General features: G+C 50.4%; 1 protein-coding gene across 2 annotated transcripts in view; it reads right to left on the bottom strand.

Moving 5' to 3' along the window:
• The window catches only part of Kcnk5 (potassium channel, subfamily K, member 5), a 41,726-nt gene that overhangs the window by 5,382 nt on the left and 16,792 nt on the right, over positions 1-19,552 (bottom strand). The window contains exon 1 of one of the 2 annotated variants that reach the window (XM_006518590.3): positions 58-1,045. Coding sequence is in view for 1 of the 2 variants with exons in the window: in NM_021542.4 (NP_067517.1) it covers positions 1,063-1,174 (112 nt within the window). In the remaining variant the exon portion in view is untranslated. The other variant, NM_021542.4, reaches the window with a different exon arrangement.

Genomic DNA, 19,552 nt, shown 5'->3' on the forward strand with positions numbered 1-19,552 from the left:
TACTCCACTGATCACTGGGTACTGCTATGCAAATAAAACAAAGATGCCTGCCCTCACCCAGTGTGGAGGACAGACTCCAAAGATGGCCACTCTGAATCCCTCTGCCCAGACGCTCGTGTCAAGTGTCAAGTGTCAAGACGCTCGTGTCAAGTGTAGTCTGTGAATCTGAGTATCAGTGGCGTGGTTGGCCAGAGTGATATAGGCAGGGGGAGCCGGGAAAAGCCCACTGCTGCTTCCTGTCTTCACGCACTGAATTGGAAGACTCCTCCTTCGAGTGCCCAGCTGCAGAGGCTCTGAGCATTCAACCCCAGCCAGCAGTCAACACCAAGAGTCAAACAGTAGGTGGGAGAAGCCAGGCTGGACTCCAGACCAGTGGGCAGCCACTATTTGACTACCATATGCTAGAGAGCCCACGTAAGAACTGTTAGCTGAACCCAGCCAACCCTGAAAGGGTGAAGATAGTTAAGCCACAGAACCATAGAACAATGGGGCTTTGTGCAGTAAGCAGTCTATCTCACCAGTGTGGTTCTCCCCGTCAAGCCACTCTGGTGTTTCTGCTTGAAGAGTCCAAATGGAATAAAGAACCTTGGGAGCCATGTAAAGGCTGGGTGGGTGAGGTGGGTGGCCTATCATCCCAACAAACGGTGGCACAGACATAGGATCTCTAGAACAAACTAGCTAGACTAGGTGAATTTTTGGGTTAGCTAGAGACCACATCTCAATATATAAGGTAGAGAACAATCAAAGAAGATACTAGATGTTAACCTTGGACCACCAAACACATATATCCTCGAATATATGTGTGCCTACACAAATGCAAACACACACTCACATGTGTGCACACCACACACATAGGCATGCAGAAATAATGAAAAAAAAATACAGTCTAAATCAGGACCTATGGAAGTGGTTGCATAGGTATGGCCAATCACTCGGGACTTACTAAGTCCTTCCTAACCAAAAGGCCAGGGTGAAACTTACAGTCACCAAAGCTGGATTCCTGTACGGTTCTGAGGAGTGAGGATGTGGATCTTGGTGTACTGAAGGTGTTCGGGGACTTACCGATGGTGGTGATGACTGTGGCAGCAAAAATCATTGCATTGGGCCAGTTCCAGTTGTTGAAAGTCTGGTTCCCGGTGATGGCCACACCCTGATCCGCAGCATCAGACACCACCTAAAAAAGAAAACCAAAGAGAAGGTCAGAGACAAGAGGATTTATCAGTGACAAGAGATGTAGCTCCAAGGTGGAGTCCACCTTGCCTAGCAAACATACATACTCTAAGCTCCATTCCAAACATGACATAAACCTGGCATGGTGGCACACACTTGTAATGCCAACACTCGAGGAAACAGAGGAGCCCGCCAATGGTGGCACATGCCTTTAATCCCAGCACTAAGGAGGAGGGACAGGTAAATCTATGAGTTCCAGGCCCCATTGGTCTACAGTGCAAGTTCCAAGACAGCCAGGGCTACACAGAGAAACCCTGTCTCAAAAACCAAACCAAACCAAAACCCAACAAGGAAGAAAGAAAGCAGGGGGAAGGGAATCAGGATTATGCTTCAAGGCCAGGCCGGGCTACCTGAGCCCCTGCCCCAAACTAATACCACCAGCAGCAGCCACACATCTCAAGTGTCCTCATTTAACCACCAGGATACCAAGGTGGGTAGCAGTTCTTTATTATATAGCTGAAACATTTTACAGAGAGGATCAGGGAGGTTGAATGATCTACTCAGGTCCACACAGCTAGGGAGATATACGAAGTAGGCACCTGGTTCGAAAATTTGACAGAAACATATCCTCAAACCACCCAGAGCTGAGAAAGCTTGCACCCCAGGCTTCTGGGAAGGGAGCTCTCCCAAAGAGTTTCCATGTGGTTTCCAAGAAGTGGAGTTCAGGGCCTGAACTCCAAGAGCTACGAGACTATTCCTATCTCTAAGAGGGCAGACTCAATACAGGTACCTCCAATGTCCCCCTATACCTTAGCCCTCTGTGACCTGGGAAGGAGCCTTTAACCACTGCACTTGAGGATGACCACTGAGATCAGCTCAGTATCCTAGAGGCCAAGGATACGTATCAGGATACGTAAACTAGCTAAACCAACCTTTCCCGATCCTGTCCCTCATCGTGACAGGCTCCCTTTTCTCTGAGTTCCTTCTTTTCTCTGACCTGGGCTGAGCAATTGTTGGGACAGAGACAGATCAACAGGTGGCAATTGTACTTCAAGGTGATCCAAACGTACCGGTCCCTACAGTTTCCAACTGGTTGGAAGCCCCAGGGCAGGCATTATCTACTCTAGGAATTTCCCAGAAATACCAAACCTGGTTCTACATACCACTACCTGCCTCACTTACAAACACCGACTCTGCCTACCTCTCAACTCATCTGACCAAAGGAGCAGTATCAGAGCTACATACACCAAGAGCTGCCAGAGACTGTACCCAAGAGACCCATTAGGGGCTCTAAATCTGGGGTTCAAGTTCTGTCATTCAAGGTCAGCCCTGGGATGACCCATCAGCCTAGAGACCAGGAACCCAGCCAAGTTTCCTATAAAATCCAAGCCAAGGACAGCAGGGACCAGAGAGTGGAAACAACGGAGAGGTAGAGAAGCCATCATTCTAAGCCACCCGAAGCATGACTGAGGTTTGGAGGGAAGGAGAGAACGCATGGATGGTTCCAAAGGAATGCACAGTTTGCAGAAGCAGCAGAGGCTGTGTAAATGGATCTGCATACTTTGGCGAAGAATTTTCCATGATGACATGCCCGCTCGACACCCCATCAGACCACAGGCCGCTTGCTGCCCTACCTCCCACTGCCATTCCAAGCTTGGGAGACCATGGAAAGCAGACTATCTTACATAGTCTATGTGTAAGAGCATCTTAGATGCTGCAGACCAGCAGGAGCATACAACAGGTTCTCCCTTCAATTCTGAGAGACTGAACCTACTTACTGGGAAATGGCTCGGGTACCAAGCCACACCTTAGCAGCTATTTAGCCTTTAAAAATCTGTCTGCAGCAGGAGAATGAGGAAAGTCTAGAGCCCCGAGTGTTGACATTAAACAGATGGGAGAAAAGGCAATACCATTTAAGTCCCCACCTGTTATCAGATAGAAATCTTAAACCGGACAACCTAAAACGAAACAGAGTATGCAAGAATGGGGGAGAGTTCTTTCTTGGTCTCCGCTGACCACAGATCAATAAACGGGGTAAAAAGTAAATCCCAGGGTGTGTTACCTGTCCAGAGTTGGAGACACCTAGTCCATTGTGTTTCAAGGTCAGGCCACAAGGAACACACTGTTCCAACTCTGTGTCGGACTATACACGTCATGGTAGTCAATGAGCTCAAGACCAAAGAGAGCCATCATCGAAGTGTTTGAGGATAACCATCTGCCGCTGCAGATTCTCTACTGAGACTCGGTTAGTACAGGGGTGAGCATCGTCCAGGAGGAGTTTATATGGGGGCGCAGAGGACAGGAGACCCTACTCAGGACTAGTTGTAGTTTCTGGAGGGTTAGGAGATGGTGTTCACAGGGAGTACTATATGTCAGACAGGGAGTACGGTTGTGAACAATTGAATCTGTCTTCTCACAGGTTTGCACACGTGGTTAACAGGGGGACAATACTGGCATGAAGTGGATGGCTGACCAAAGGCAATAAATGCCATAGCATTCACAAGACAGCCCTACCCATAATGCCTCAATGCTCCCCTGGAAACAGGCTGACTCAAAGGCCACCGGTAATTCAGAAATCAGTCAGAAAGTACTAAACATTCCCCTGACAGAAGAACTGAAAAATCAGGACAGCATAGAGGATAGCAATGCCGGGCTTCCTGCCCTCACCCCACTGGTGGTGGTGTCCTCCGAGGCACACAGCCTCGCCCTCTTCCTGGCTTATCAGGAGCGGCCGCTCACCTGCTTTCCCCGTGACTTGCGTTGCGTTCTCTTGAGTCACCCATCAAGGACAGATAACTGTGGAAGGCGTTCACTCTCCTAAGAGCCCCTCACCCCGTGAAACACTACAATCGTGGAAAGGCACAGTGTCTTAAAAGAAGGGTGAAAAAGGTAGTGGTGTGCACAGCTCCCCAGAGCCCCTTACTGTTTCTTCCCCTGCCCACCATTCCGAAATATGGCTGCACGGCTTTTCGCCAAACCTGGAACAAGGATGGGGGGGGGGGGGGTGATCACAAGATGGGGCACAAGACTGCCGCTGTGGCCAGACACTCCCTTGCTTGGACTTGGACACATCCATCACCTGCCTGGCTCTTCCTGATTCTGCCAGGTATCACTTGGCACAGAGCTGAGGTCTGAATGCGAACTTCAGGGCCAGCGACTCTTTTTCCCACTGTGTGGAGCCATGGTGGAGAGGCACAGTTGGCCATGGTTGGATCCCACAGGGTGAGGAAGAGGCCTGAATCAGTCTCCCAGAACAAACGAGCTGACCCAGGATGAGGGCCATGCCTGGGTCAAGGGAGGGCTGTGGGGGGGAGGCAGGCAAACCCTGTTAGACAAGGCGTCCTGTTCTCGGGGTTAGAGAAACAGCTTTCACGGGAGGAGGTGGCCCCTGTTCACTTGCAGTATTCTTTAACTTGGCTCCTAAACTCACAAGAGACAATATTTTCACTTTCCTCCTAAGCTGGGAGGGTGATGGAGAGAGGGAGCCGAGCCTGCACAATCCAGGCCAGGCTCCTGTTTGGGGACGGAATCGAGTTCCCTACTTGTCACCTTCATCATAAAGCCAGCGTGATTTATTGAGGTCTTCCTATGAGCCAAGGGGTGTGCTCAGCATTTTACGTGCCTTTTAGCTCATTTAATGAGGACAGGATTCTACTGGGAAGACACTATCATTTTTTCCACGTTGCAAATGAGAGTCTGAGGCTGAGATAGCAAGGAAGTAGCCAGAGGTCATGGTACTAAAAGCTACAAGGCTGGGACTAGAACCCAGGGCCACCTGGGTCCTAACCATGGTGATCCCGCCCCCTTTCCCCACAGAGGGCACAGGAAGGAGACCTATGCACACTTCCAACCTTTCCCACCAGCTGAGAAAACAGTGCCCAAAAACCAGTCCAGCCATTCCCAGCAGGTCTTCTAGTGGCCAACATCCACACGCCCACTCTAACCTGTAGACACCGACCGACCACGCCACCGCAGTCAGGTGGACTTTTCTTTGCATAGGGTGGGGGGAACTGGCCAAGACATGAGCCTACTGCAGGGGTTCCAGCTAAGAAGCATCCATGCAGCTATTTGATCTCTCCCACGACTCCTATGGCTTCCCGAACACAGCCCTTCTTCCATCCTCTACTCCTGACCTGGAAAACTGCAGTCCTATGGTGTTCCAAGAGCCAGAACCCTCGTGCTCTCACTGGCTGCCTCTGGATCCCTTCTTTAATCCTTTGTGCTCACACAGTCCCTCTGTTCTGGAAAGTCACTTCACCTGTCCACGGTGCTTAAGACCTCAAATACTGAAGCCATTATCAGCCTCCTTACTGTGGCTTTTCCAGACACCACCTCTTAACTGTGTAGCTGCTGAAGTGATAGTTGGGCACGTGTGGGGACAGGTACTGATCATGTACTTAAAACACTTCTCTCACGGAATGGCTAGGTCTTGCAAAGCAGGGACCCTTAGCCTATTTTAACGATAAGAAAGCAGGGTCCAGTCCAAGGTAAGTGGCAGAGCTGGGATGTGAATTCAGGCAGGACCACTACAGTACAGAGGGAGAAGATGGAACACTGGGTACGCTGGTTAGTAGAATGAAGTCAGATTTATAACACACTGCCTCAGACAATCACAAAGGAAATGTTAAATGTCACCAGGGGGAAAAAAAAAAGAGTTCCCTGTAGTATAAATGCCAAGAAGAGGCTTTGTATTCCTGGAGCTTAGGTCTCTGCCTCACAGAGAGTAGTCACCGCACGACTGAGTGCCTGTTCCTGTTAAGTGAATTTGAATGAAGAATGGGGTACTCCAGCCTCGGCTCATTTGTCTTCAAATGCCCACACACCCCAACATCTTTGAGCATTATTCTAAAGTTGCTTTATTCTTTTAAGATAGGGACTCATTGTATGGTTGTGGCTGGTCTGGAACTTCCTATATAGACCAAGTGGGCCTCAAGTTTATACAGAGATCCGCCTGCCCCTGCATCTCAGTGCTGGGATGGAAGACTTGCTCCACCATACCTGGCTGCAGTTGGGTTTTAAACAGTTTTATCTGCAACAAAGCAGAGGCTTCTGTCCAGCAGAATCGGGGGAAGCAGTGGGTGTTCTGGATAGAGCTGAGCACTGCACTTGGGAAGGCCACGGGACTGTGCACCCAGCCCAGGGAAGGGAAGGAGCCAGGCTAGAGAGGGGATGAGGGTTAGGGGGGCAGAAAGAGCCAGAGGAAAGGCAACAGAGCATGCAATGGCTGCGCTAGGGGAATACCCATGGGGTAACCAGGTTGTCCTTCCTGCAGGAAGGACACCGGTCACCTCCGGAAACCCTCACAAAGGCAATGGCTATATAGCGAGAGCAGGAAAGGGAGTATAGAAGTCCACGCTGACTGATGGCCGCTTCACTGACTCTTTGCCAACCTCTCCTCTCCAAATGCACTCACCCCTAGTCACAGACAGTCCACTGCGGCGATGACAAGCTGAGCCATCTCAGATACAGGCTGTCTACACACAGAACCAGTTGGACCTACCTGAGATTGAGCTGGGCAAGGTCTCCCAAAGGCTAGCAACAAGGCTTGGGTAAAGTACTTGGCTGCTCTTGGCCTGCATCTTCTGAACACAAGAGGAGCATCCAGGCCCCCGTGAGGGCTGGCCAAGTGTGCCTGCCATCAGCATGCTAGCTCATCTATCTTGGTCTAAATCAGGAGCACAGACACTGTAGACATGAGATCCCACTAAAGACTCACTTGCCCAGCCAGATAGTGGTGGCGCACGCCTTTAATCCCAGCACTTGGAAGGCAGAGGCAGGAGGATTTCTGAGTTCGAGGCCAGCCTGGTCTACAGAGTGAGTTCCAGGACAGCCAGGGCTACACAGAGAAACCCTGTCTTGAAAAAACCCCCCAAAACAAACAAAAATCAAACAAACAAACAAAAAGGACAGGAGGGAGTGGCAAACCCTGGACAGGACTACAAGTTCACAGCCCATGCCTAGAAGGGAGGCAGTGAGAAGCCTTTCTCTCCCTAAGCCTCTTATCGCTTGGCTTCCTCAGACCACATGGAGAAAGCACTACGTCTCCATAGTTAGGTGTCGTGGCAGGAAGAAACTCAGGCACATATAAAGTATCCTTACCTTCAGAAGGGAACCTAATCTCCCCCTGCCTCCAGTTCTGGGCCATCCCTAATAGTGTGTCTGCCATTCAACTAAGCAACAGAGGAGGCTGTCTAGGTGAATAGGGGTTAGCGCTGCACTCCCCAGGTGAGGTGGAGGACAGGAGGGGACAGATGGCAACTTCTCTGAACTTAATCCCTCACTCCCCACCCCCCTACTGTTTCAAGCTTCACAGTCAACAAAAGTCTGCCTGACACTGGCCTCACAGTCACTTGCTGTCCATGTCCATGTCTCTAACACAATCCCCTCCCAGGTGGGAAGCCAAGGGTGGATGAAGACCCCACGTTAAATGGAGGGGTTCTCTGTACAAAAGTTAACAGCTAGATACATGCCAGGTAAACATACTGAGTACAACGTCTGCCAAAATTTTAAAGCTACAGACAGGCATAGGTCAAAGGAGGGAGACCCCAAACCAACCTTCATACACCAAAGCAACTTAGGAATCAGGGTGGGAGATGAGGGAATGTTAGTGTGCCCAGCTGAGCAGCTGGCATCCATCCAATCTGATAATCCCCACTGGGATTTATGGACACATAAGAATATCTTGGAATGGCTAGAGATAACTTGGTCAGTGAAGGGCTTGGGGTGCAAGCATGGGACAGAACCTGGACTCATTCCATCTTCATCATTTATGTAAAAAGTCCCGCAAGCCTGTGATCTCAATGGGGAAGTGGAGGCAGAAGGATCTAGGAGCTTACTGGTGAGCCAGCCTAGTCCATCAGTGAGTGAGCCTGAGGGCACCACTAAGACCAGTCTCAAACAGTGAGGCGGGCTTCTTCTGAGACTAATCTCTGGCTGTCATACACATACAAGTACATGAGCACACACACACACACACACACACACACACACACGCACACACACACACGCACACACACGCGCGCGCGCGCGCGTGCATCTCCATTGCAGACCAGGCCAAGTCAACTCTACCTCTTGCATTATTTTCTCAATGTTAACTTGGGGTTGGGAAGAGATGTAAGGCTTGCTTATATTAGATGAAACTAAGATTTTGACAATACAGAGTCACTGTGAGGCAGGGACTCTCAAGACCAGGCTGCACTGTCCAAGGAACCATCTTTAAGCTTAAAATACCAAGCCCTGCAGACACGTGTCCACAGATTTTAAAAATTCTCCAAAAGGTGTCAGGTGGTAATGGAACACACCTTTAACCCTAAGCTCAGGAGGCAGACAGGAGGATTTCTGTGGGTTTGAGGCCAGCCTGCTGTACAGATGAATCCCAGAACAGCCAGGGCTACACAGTGAAACCCTGTCTCCAAAAACAAACAAACAATCCCCATGGTGACACACACCTACAATCTTAACAGTCCAGGAGAAGTATGAGGAGAGTCACAAGCTCAAGGCCAACCTGGACACCAAGACCCTATTTCAAAAACACACACCAAAGCAAGCCAACAAGAAAGCAATTTCTCTCAAAGCAAAATGAAAAACAGAACAAAACAAAAAACATTAGCAGCTGCCTTTAGTGCAGGCTGGCATGGAGTGGGAGCTGTGGAGCTCGAGCAGGGGGAATAGGGCAGGGATAAGGAATTCCTGGTATTTCTTCACTGCCTTCTCCCCAACTCAGGGTGACTGGGGTGAGGCTCAGAGGGCAGCCATAGTTCAGAGCGAGGTATAGGCAAGAGCCCATTAGTACCAACTCCCTCCCTGGGCCCGCTGGAGGCCCAGCTCATAGCAGCCTTGCCTTATCCAGAGAGGACAGATGATGGATGGCCCAGGGGAGGGCCACACCACGTTGTTCCTTCCTCAGTGTGCTTGGCTGTTAGAGCATACCAAGAACGGAGACTCTCTAGGAACCCTTCGCCTTTCTGCCCACGTCTTCTCTACAAAACAAGATCTGACCACAACCTCCTAAAATACCAGTTTTCTACTGCTCAGACCAGCACCTTTCCTCGCCTACCCCTTCTCTTTAGCATGTTCAAAATATATTGCTATCAGCATCGAAATTTATTGAGCCTTAGCCCAGCTCCCACATCAGGAGCCCCATAGCCAGGAACAGTTTGCCTTCTGTCTTCCTCAACCCAGCTCACACTGGAGGGAAGGCCCCTTTCCTGTCTAGACTCATATTTTGTCTTTGAAGGAGTGTATGTCCAGTGCCCACCCAGCCTGCTGTTCCTTCACCCACTGCAGAAGCAACCAGCCGGAGCACAGGTGAGAGAGAGAGAGGGTGGGAAATGACACATTTACTCTCTGCATGCATTGGGACACTATAGACCTATCCTACTTATCCATGTTAGCATTAACAATCCGTGCAGGTGTTTTCCAAGACAGCATAGTAGATGCTAGAAAACAGGGAGCTGTGTATTTCTTGGACCAATGATACCGGTACCATGGCAACATAACACAGTGACTGAGCTATGGGTAGGTAGCAGACACAGTGTGGATACACTGGATGAGAAGGGATGATTCATGTCCCAGGCAGGAAGCGGCCAAGAGCATGAATTTTCATCATGTGACTCACAAGTTAGTTAGTTCGAGTTCATGAATTACTTCTGGAATTTTCTGTTGAATACTTCTGGACCACAACTGACCATAGGTAATCAGAGATTGTAGAAAGTGAAACCACAAAGGAAAATGACTGTTCTGTGGCTTCTTGACCTGGACAGTACCTTAACATAGGGAAGGGGAAGCCTTTAGCTTCGTCTTAGCCCCCAGAGAAAGTCAGGGCCTGAACTGGAAAAGTGAGGTTCAAAGGCTTTCCCAGGAGGTGCTAACAACAACTACATAGCCAATTTTCATGTGCAAGTGGTGTGTTTGTGTAAACATGAATATGCACACGTGTGTGCATGTGGAGACCAGAGACCGACCGACCGTCCTCTGGAGTGTTCCTTAGTTCCTCTCCACCTTAACTTTTTTAGACAAGGTCTCTGGCTGAACCCGGATCTCACAGATTCAGTTACGCTGGGAGGCTAGAGAGCTCCGAGAATCCACCTGTCTGTGCCTCCCCTGGGCTGAGATTAGAGGCGCACGCATGTCTCTCTGTACCTGGATTTCCACTTGAGTACTGGATGTGAACCTAGGTTCTCCACATTTACTGACTAAATCGTCTTCCCCATCCTCCCAAGCAATTTTCCAACAGCTACCCTGAATCCAAGGGATGAAGGTCTGCCCCCTCCTCCCCCACACCCTCCCAGTCAGCACTTTGTGTGTGAATGTCCTCTCACCCAGCTTTGGGATTCCCCCCGCTGCCCTCACTGGGCTGTCTCTCAGCAGGCTCTGTGGCGCTCAGAGACACAGCCTAGGTCTCACGCTCTCTCGAACTCCCGGGAGCACATCTGTGCCAAAAGGGAGCGGCAGGGTTTTAGCAGTTCCTTCTGGGTTTCCGACTTTCACAGGCCTGGGAACCCTGTCCTCACTTGGAAGGGACAAAGAAAACAAGGCAGGTGCCTCTGTCCCTATTGTTCTCAGCCTGGGAGATGGTCACCTGCCCTGTTCCTGGCAGCCAGCACTCCTCCCATGAATGTAGAGCGGAGTTTGGCAGGGGCTGGCTGAGCCAGGAGTATAGTGAAAGGCTGGAGGAGGTCAGCCTCAGGATGGAATGTCAGCAAGGATGCTGGGGCACCTGGAGGGCTGGAAGTCCCTGTGTATGGATGCAGTCACAGAACACAGCTGCTTGCCCAAGAACTGGCCTTGGGGAACAGGAAAGGGCCCTTCCCTCCCAAACATGCACACCAGCTGGGCCCTCTGGAGTGAAGCTCTTAGAACTTACCTGTGGCCAACAAGACAAGAAAAGGGGCATCTTTTATCTCCCTGCAGCACCTCTGAGCCCCAATTAACCACCACTGCCCTCCCCCAAGTGACCCAAGTTCCTGCTCTGTGCTAGTATATACTGGACCTTGGGTTTGTGACTTCATCCCTTTCCATCACCAGAATTCACAACCCAAAATGCCTGGCATCTCTCTGCTCTGACCAATGCCAAGAGGGTAATGGCTTCAGTTAGGCCCCACAGGCCTACCAGGCTTGGGATGTGCTTTACAAGCGAGAGAGGTTTCCTTCCAAGGGTGGTTTAGGGCTCTGGGAAGAGCCCCTGTGTTGAATGTATCTCTTCCAGACAAACAGGCAGGCCTTTCAGTCCTGTGCCCTCACTCTCCCGTATCAAACTGTAGGAGCTCATATGTCAGTCAGCATCTCCCGCTCCTCCATACAGCAGACACCAGTCCTCTCTCTCTACAGCACAAGACCCTTCAAGGGGAGCCAGAATACCCAGAGAGCCCTGGACACCTCTCTTACTATTTATACGTGAGGAATCTGCTGAGGGGGTCCGTGACATGGTTGAAACCACACAAGCAAGCTGGTGGCAGAGCCATAAGAAGCCAAAGGGAGAGTAGAGTCCCTTTGCACAGAAAAACCTGATTCTCCAGTGTCAACCCTGGTACTGTGTTGGGGAATGTCACCTGTCACCTACAGCAGAGCAAGGACTATGCAGAGAATACTATAAAAGAGGGTCAGAGGCAGATGAATGCCAAGAAGTGCTGTCTCGAGGTTGGCGCACGCTGTTACACTCAGGGACTCGCGGCCACGATGGTTACCTGTACAAGGTCTGTCAGTAACTCCAGCATGGCTCATGAGGACCCATCCGCCCTAGCTGAGGAGCTGGGCAGCTCACGCCTGCTAGGGAATGAGGGATTACTTTTCTTAGGGATTGTGGCTCCCTGTAGGTTGCCCATGTGCACACAGATAACGCTAATTAGGGGGACGTGATAGCAGGCAGGCCACATGTTGGGGGGAACTATGGAGAAGGGGGGGAGCTACGGTGGATATGACTGAAAACACTGTACGGAATTGTCAAAGGAAAGTTTTTTGTAAAGCTTAAAAAAGACTCCAGGAGACACACACCCTTATCTAATCTTGACTACAACTTTAGGGTTCGTGTACACTTAGGCTCCCCACTCTATTCAATTCAGTCCGACCTTGAGGAGAGATGGAAGGAGTGACCACAGGAAGCCATTGCTCAAGGTTTCTAAAAACAGCACCTTGAGCAGGCTACAAAGGAGGTCACCGTGGGAACTGCTGACTGGTCAACTCCCCATCCACGGCAGACAACCTAGGAAAGAGCTGGCTCACCTGCAGCTCAGCTGCCCTGCCGCGTGCATGCGTGCACGCTTGCTTCCCGGTGTCTGTAGCCCAGGTCTGCCCTGAACATGTGTGTCTAGAAGTTCACTTCAAAGCCCCCAAGTGCCAAGTTTGGGACCCTTGCTTCCCGGTGTCTGTAGCCCAGGTCTGCCCTGAACATGTGTGTCTAGAAGTTCACTTCAAAGCCCCCAAGTGCCAAGTTTGGGACCCTCCCTTGGGAGCAACTCAAGGGCAAAGATCCTGACTTTGGAGCAGACATCCCAAGCCCTCGCGTCACAAGCAGGACACCTGGGACATGCCTTAACATCAGGACAGGTGAACTAGGAGGACCATGATTCCACTTGGGCTAGCATAGGAATTACGGTGCCGAGCACCCAGCATGTTCTGAAAGTGGGTACTGGGGAAGAAAGACTGATGTAGCCACGGTTCTTCTACACACAAATCGAAACGTCTGAGAGAGGCCTATGTTCTGAGGGCAGTGACAGCTGTGTGAGACACTGCCTCTGACCATCACCACCCTGAAGAGCAGAGATGGGGACAGTGGCTCCAGCTTGGTGGATTTCCACTTGTGTGTTCCTGTAGGCCCCTGCACAGGACTCATGATCTTCCTTCAATCGGGTTTCATCTTCACTATCACCTTCTCCGGTCCTCCTTCCAGTCAGTCCTTCATCACACTTCATCACGCTGTTGGGCATCTGTTTATCTAGCTCACTCTGAATATTGCCTGAATGGGTCAGTGCTGAGATGGCAGATGTCACTCACACTATGAAACCCAAAGCAGAACCTGCTGGATAGCATCCCATATTAACCAACGAATGATGGGGTTTCTGGGATACCTGCCTGCTGGGGCATGATGTGAGTGCCCTCATGGCTGAGGTGGGTAGGGCGCACCACTAGTGCAGGGGGTGGTACCTGGTTCCAGATCCCAATGGCTTTCCCCCTACACAGAGGTTCTGGCCCATTGAGTCAATTCCTTGTCGACTTTGGAACTAGATTCCAAAGGTAAGAGACTGGGTGGGGAGGGGAGGGTGGGGCTGAGTGAGGGATATCCCAGGTGGCTGGCTGAAGGTCCACAGGTCTCTTGGTGCACACCATTACCTCAGGTTCTCCTGGAAGAGGAGAGGTAGTGCTTCCAGATCCCTGTAGCATCCCAGTTCTGGTGGCAGCCGGTCCTGTTCTGAGGACTCTTGCCTAGAAGGGTGTCCAAGCTCCTGCCTCCCCAGGAGGATGCCGGCTCCTGGCCCTTATCCCTGACCCCTGGAGAAGTGTGGTTGAACTCTGTCCCACTGTGTCTCTCACAATGTCACAATGTAGCAAGCTTTCCCACCCCACGGGCATATCCCTGCTTCTACCTGTAGCTGTCAGCCTGGATAATGAATAACTAAGCACTCATCCTTAAAGGCTGGGTTTCTGATGATAAGGGGTTTTGAAGCAGACCACTGATTATAATTTAAGATGACCAGTGGTTAAACTGTAAACCTTTTCACTAATTAAAAAAATAAAAGCCTACAGGGGTGCTAGAGAGGCTGTCATTCATCTATGCTCCAAGCATGATCTTGCCCCAACTGCACAAAGCTCCCTGCTGGCTCCTTCTGGGAGCCAACCACCTGTCACGAAACCCTTTCCTTATTGCCTGACTCTAACCTGACCCCACCCCCAGCCCCCACCTCACCCCCGGCTGTGGTCCAAGCCCATTTCCTCTACTTTAGTCACTGGCTGGAGACAGACAACAGCTGGCCTCCATCCTCTCTGGAATAAATTGTACAAGAAACTGCCAGGAACCGGGCACAGGCATCTTAGCACGGACAGCACTCTGTGGGTCAGGAGGAGGGACAGTGAGGAATGCTTTCTCTGCCTCAATGGCTTCTGAGACCCAGAGTCAACCCACTAGAAGACTTGGGTCACAGCTTGAGACCATGATACCCTACAACCCCCAAACCATTGGATAAGACACAAGGGATGATGACCCCAAATAGGCTCTCCCTCTCAAATCTCACCACAGGGGTTCTGATGACAGGGATGACATACAGAGCCCAGTGTGGGGGAAAGTGGCCCCACCACTCAGGCATGTGGGAAAACAGAGAGCCTCCCCAGAATAGCTGACTCTGCTTGTCTACCCTGCATGAATGGTCTTCTGTCCACTGATCATCACAGGCCAAATACAGTGTAGGATGTGACCAGGTTAAGCAAAGTGCCATTCTGTACTGAGGTGATGGAAAAACACAGCCAGGGCCCCTCCAGGACATATGGGCCAGGCTGAGGTAAGGGTTGTGGTAGGAGCCGAAGAAATCTCCCACCCTCACTAACCAGGGACCAGGGACAAGCTGGGCAACAGGAAATGGAAACCTCCGCTGACTAGCACAAGAATGTTACCAAAGACAGGGGCCTACTGCTAACGCTAGGGGCCAGAAGTAAGCAGGACCCTGCCCAGCTTGTACCCTGTCCTCTTTCCTTCTCCCAAGAGCTGTAGATACTTTTGTTTTGTTATTTTGTTTTTCTTAAACAAGGTCTCACTAGGTAGTGCAGACTGGCCCACAATTGACTGGCCCCAAGTTCTGTGGTCTTCTTGCCTCAGCCTTCTAAGTGCACGCTGTGTTGTTAAGCAAGAACATTTATTCCTCCATACCAGCACGGGCCACACACGTCACTCCAGAACTCAGGAGAACGAGGCAGGAGTTCCCCCAAGTTCAAGGAAATACAAGGCTACATAAAAAGCAACAAACAAACTAATCCTCATATTGTTTAAGTCCTTATCCCCCTTCCCAGAACCCAGCAACACCTCATGCTTCCTACTGAGTGGTGAACATTCAAACAGACAGGTCTGTCCATGCCAGCTATTGCCTCGTCCCCCAATCATGGCTTCCACTTCTTCATTTATAAAATACACAACTTTAACGCCTTTAGTCCCAGCTCTCAGGAGGCAGATCTCTAAGTTTGAGGACAGCCTGGTCTAAAGAGTGAGTTCCAGAACAGCCAGGGTTACATAGAAAAAAACCCTGTCATGAAAAGCCAGAGAGAGAGAGAGAGAGAGAGAGAGAGAGAGAGAGAGAGAAAATACAAATACTAACACCTCCCGCCAGCTCACAGAATAGAGTCCTCTCAGCATTTCCAAAGGGTCCACAGCAATGATGAAGCCAGGAAGATGTTCCTCAACCACAAACTTGCGGTCTATACATGTTAGGGGCTGTGGGGAAAGTGGGGCTGGGTGTTGTCATGGATGACCAAAAGAAGAAAGAACAAATGTCATCGTATTCCCAAGTCACCTGTGGGTCAAACAGAGAAGCAGATGTCCTCCTGTGAGCTGTTTTCCAACAGAGCAGCAGGAAGGACTTTCTTGGAATTGCCAGAGGGGCCATCTATCCTCACATCTGCTAAAGTAGAGTCCCCGGGCTGGAGCTGGGACAGCTGGAGCTAGGACAGGAGTCACTTAAAAACTACCCTAGAGGCTGGAGAGATGGCTCAGGAAGTTAGCAGCACTTGCCGCTCTTCCAAAAGACCTGGGTTTGATTCCCAGCACCCATATGGCAGCTCACAATCACCTGTCAACTCCAGTTTCGGGGAATCCAATCCCCTCTTAGGTTTTCTGGGGGACCAGGTACACAGACATACATGCAGGCAAAACATCATACACATAAAATATCAACAATAATAGAACTACAACCCAGCATCAGGCTTCATGACTCATCCTGCCCTCTTCAGGGCCCTTGGCCCTCCCCATTCTAACATGGGGCTTCTGGTCAATCCAGGGAAAAACAGGGAGAGATGGGAGAACAGGAGGCCTTTCTTTACACGTCCATTCTCCCCAGGGGACTCTGAGCCATTCCTCTCTATGGAGGGACAAAGGGGCAACTGTGTCTGGCTGCTACAGATGCCTGCCTAGCCAGGGACCAGCACCCCACCCATATGCAGGGTGATCACTTAACACATGTAACCCAAAGGTGGGACCAGAGCCACGGCTGTTCCCTGTCCCATGCAGCTTGGAACACAGTCAATTGATTCATTTGCGACTTTGCTGAGCCACAGCCATGTGCCCAGAAAGGGGCACAACACAGGCAGGACAAGCCACTGCCTGCCCAGGAGGATCTGCTACCAGGCAAAGGTAGAGCCTAGGCTGGCAGATGGAAGTTAGGCAAAAAGATACCACAAGAGGTCCCAGAACAAGTCAGGCGGTGGTGGCACACGCCTTTAATCCCAGCACTTGGGAGGCAGAGGCAGAGGCAGAGGCAGAGGCCAGAGAAACCCTGTCTCAAAAAAAAAAAAAAAAAAAAAAAAGAGAGAGAGAGAGAGAGAGAGAGGTCACAGAACAAGAGAACAAGCCATACTGGCCCCTTCAAGGGAAAGCAAAAGGCTGGAAGCAGGGAAACAAAGGCACAAAGACAGAGAGGCATCGAGGCGCGGTGACACACGCCTGCTATCCTAACACTCAGAGGCCGAACGAAGCAGGAGGATCACCAGTCCAAAGCTAGCCTGGGCTACATGGCAAGAATATGTCTCAAAAATAAAACAAAGCAAACCAGACAGGAATAAGCTAGGACTGAGGCAATCACTTAGCCATAGATTCCACCCACTTAAAGCACAAGCCCATCTCACCTCCCCTCTCCCCATTTTAGGATCTTCTAAGATGTCTTGGATATGCTATCAGCCCTCCCTAGATCAGGAATACAAGGTGGCTAGGCACACTCAAATATGCGGTATTACCAGCACCCTTGTGCTGTACGCCTGTGGCTTAGATATGATGTAAGTGCCCTCCCCCACAAAGGTTCACAAGCTGAGATTTAATCCCCATGGTGAGATGCTAAGAGGGTGGAAATTTAATCCAACTATGGCTTTCTGAGCTGTGCCTAAGGGAGGGGATAAGGATTGGATAAAGTCATCAGGGTGGGGCCCCTCCACACCATCATAGATACTTGTTTTTCTGCATGGGCTATGATGCACCACCTCAGGATGCTGCCAACAAGAAGCCCATCATCAGACACAGCCCCTTGACCATGGGCCAGAACTGAGCCAGAATAAACCTCTTCACAAAGTACAAAGTCATCTGTGGTATTGCATTACCAGCAACAGAAAACAGACCAGCGAGCAGAACTTTGCACTACGAGATAGGCTCATCGGTTCAGTCTCATGTGGCTACTGAGTACTTGAAATCCAGCCAAGGACTGAGCAATGCGATCTGAACTTTCATTTATTCGTTTAAACAGCTTCAATGAGAGATATCATATTAAGAAGTAAACGCACATCTCAGCATATCCCACTTGTAGAATCTATATCAAACATACCCTACCTGCATCTCCCCCTAGGATGTATGTGCCTTCCCTGGACTGTCAGGCTGACCAAAGCCTCAGGCTACAACAGCCTTCTTCATCTCTCGCCTGAGATCCTGTTTCCTGGTAATCTCAAACACACGGTGAGATTTCTTGGGCCCCCAAGGAATTCGGCAGGGCTGGAGGCATAGAGAGGTCAGGACCCCACTTGTTTACAGACCTCCAGGAGAGTCCTCTCACCTGAGCAAGACACCAAGCAACCCAGGTAAGAGCCAGCTCGATGTACAATGGAGCTGTGTGCCTTCTTTAGCCTGCTAGGTCAGGTGATCAGTCTTAAACTTCGTGTGCTTGTTTTTGTGTGCGTGCGTGCGTGCATGTGTGTGTGTGTGTACTCGTGCACACACATGTGTCTTGCTCAATCACTTTCCCTTTATTTTTCAGATAGGGTCTCTCAATAAACCTAGCGCTCACTGTGGGCTAGCAGGGCCGGCCGACAAGCCCCAGGAACTCTGCAGCCTGCTTCCTCAGCCTTGAAACTGTAGACACACACTGCACACTGCTGTGGCTGGCTTTTCTCATGGGTGTGGAAATCTGAACTCAATTAAGACAATGGAGCCACCTCCCCAGCCTGGTCTCAAACTTCCAACCCTGAGTGCTCCAGGCCCTGAGTCTCTACTGCTAATGAATGGCATTAGTCCTCAGAGGCGACTCGGCTTTAGAAAGTTCTTGTCACTCTGAGCACTCACTTCCCAGAGGTTACACTTTATTTAACTGAAGACCTCTCTCCCACCGTTCACTGACTACTGAAGGGGCTTTAGAGGATGTTCTGTTAAAACCAGCCTTGTGTTCCCCCATACTTTAAAACGGCCAGTGTGTAACGGGTGAATGTGCATTCCGTGCCATAAAAAAAAATCAAGTTCTTTGTTATAAACACAATACAACTGCATTACAGAAAATGTGCAGGCAGAAAGAGAAAAAGCCATCAATAACCCAGTCCCCACAGCTTGGCCCTGCCTAGCTTCTGTTTTTAAATTGAGTTTCCGTGACTCAGTGCTAAACTTACAGCCATTCCCTGGCTTGTTTTTGTAAACCTGAAGTGTGGCTTGAACCTCAAACCTGCTTTTAAAAATTCACTCAGTGGAAACCACCGTGCCCCGGGTAATTCAGGCTTCAGGGCTTCCATACTGTCTGGACAGGGTATGCCACGCCACAGGCTAAAGCATACCAATTTGATGATCGATAAACACAGGTGCCTTCAACACAAACAAATACAAAGATACATAATGACACCCAACAGACCAAGCAGGGGGACCCGATGACTTGGAGCTTCACAAGAATGTCACAACACACCTCTGCTCATCTCCAGTGCAACAAGAACCTTCTAGGTTTGGACCCCAAAGTGTCCTCCATGACACTAAAGTTGCACCTCCTCTGCTGGGGGTGGGAGGGCAATACAGGCAAAATCCTAGGCAGCCGTTGACACACCTTCACCAGCAACCTATGGACCTGCCTGGTAGACAAAATGTCCTAGCCAAGAGAGTGCTGAACAGATGAGGGTGGGGCGGAGTACCGTCGGCTGCAGGGTGCTTGCTGGATGGGGAGAGCCTGCCTAGACATCTTCTGGATTGAAGGTGGGCACACTGACATTTGCCACGGACAGACCTGGGACAGCACTACATCTAGCCTTGAGGGCTGCTGGCAGACAGAGGCGGAGGGGAACGTTAATGGTTGTTCATTAATGATTACCCTACATACAGGGTCCTGGGTTTCAGATGCAACAGGGCACAAATCAAGAGCCCTGTGGAGAGGATGAGAAAGAAAACGGCCATGACAAAACTCCAGAGCAGTGTACTGAGAGATGGGGCTCAAAGGAAGGTAACCCCCAGACCCAG

Source organism: Mus musculus, chromosome 14 (assembly GCF_000001635.26).
Source record: "Mus musculus strain C57BL/6J chromosome 14, GRCm38.p6 C57BL/6J".
Lineage (NCBI taxonomy): Eukaryota > Metazoa > Chordata > Mammalia > Rodentia > Muridae > Mus > Mus musculus.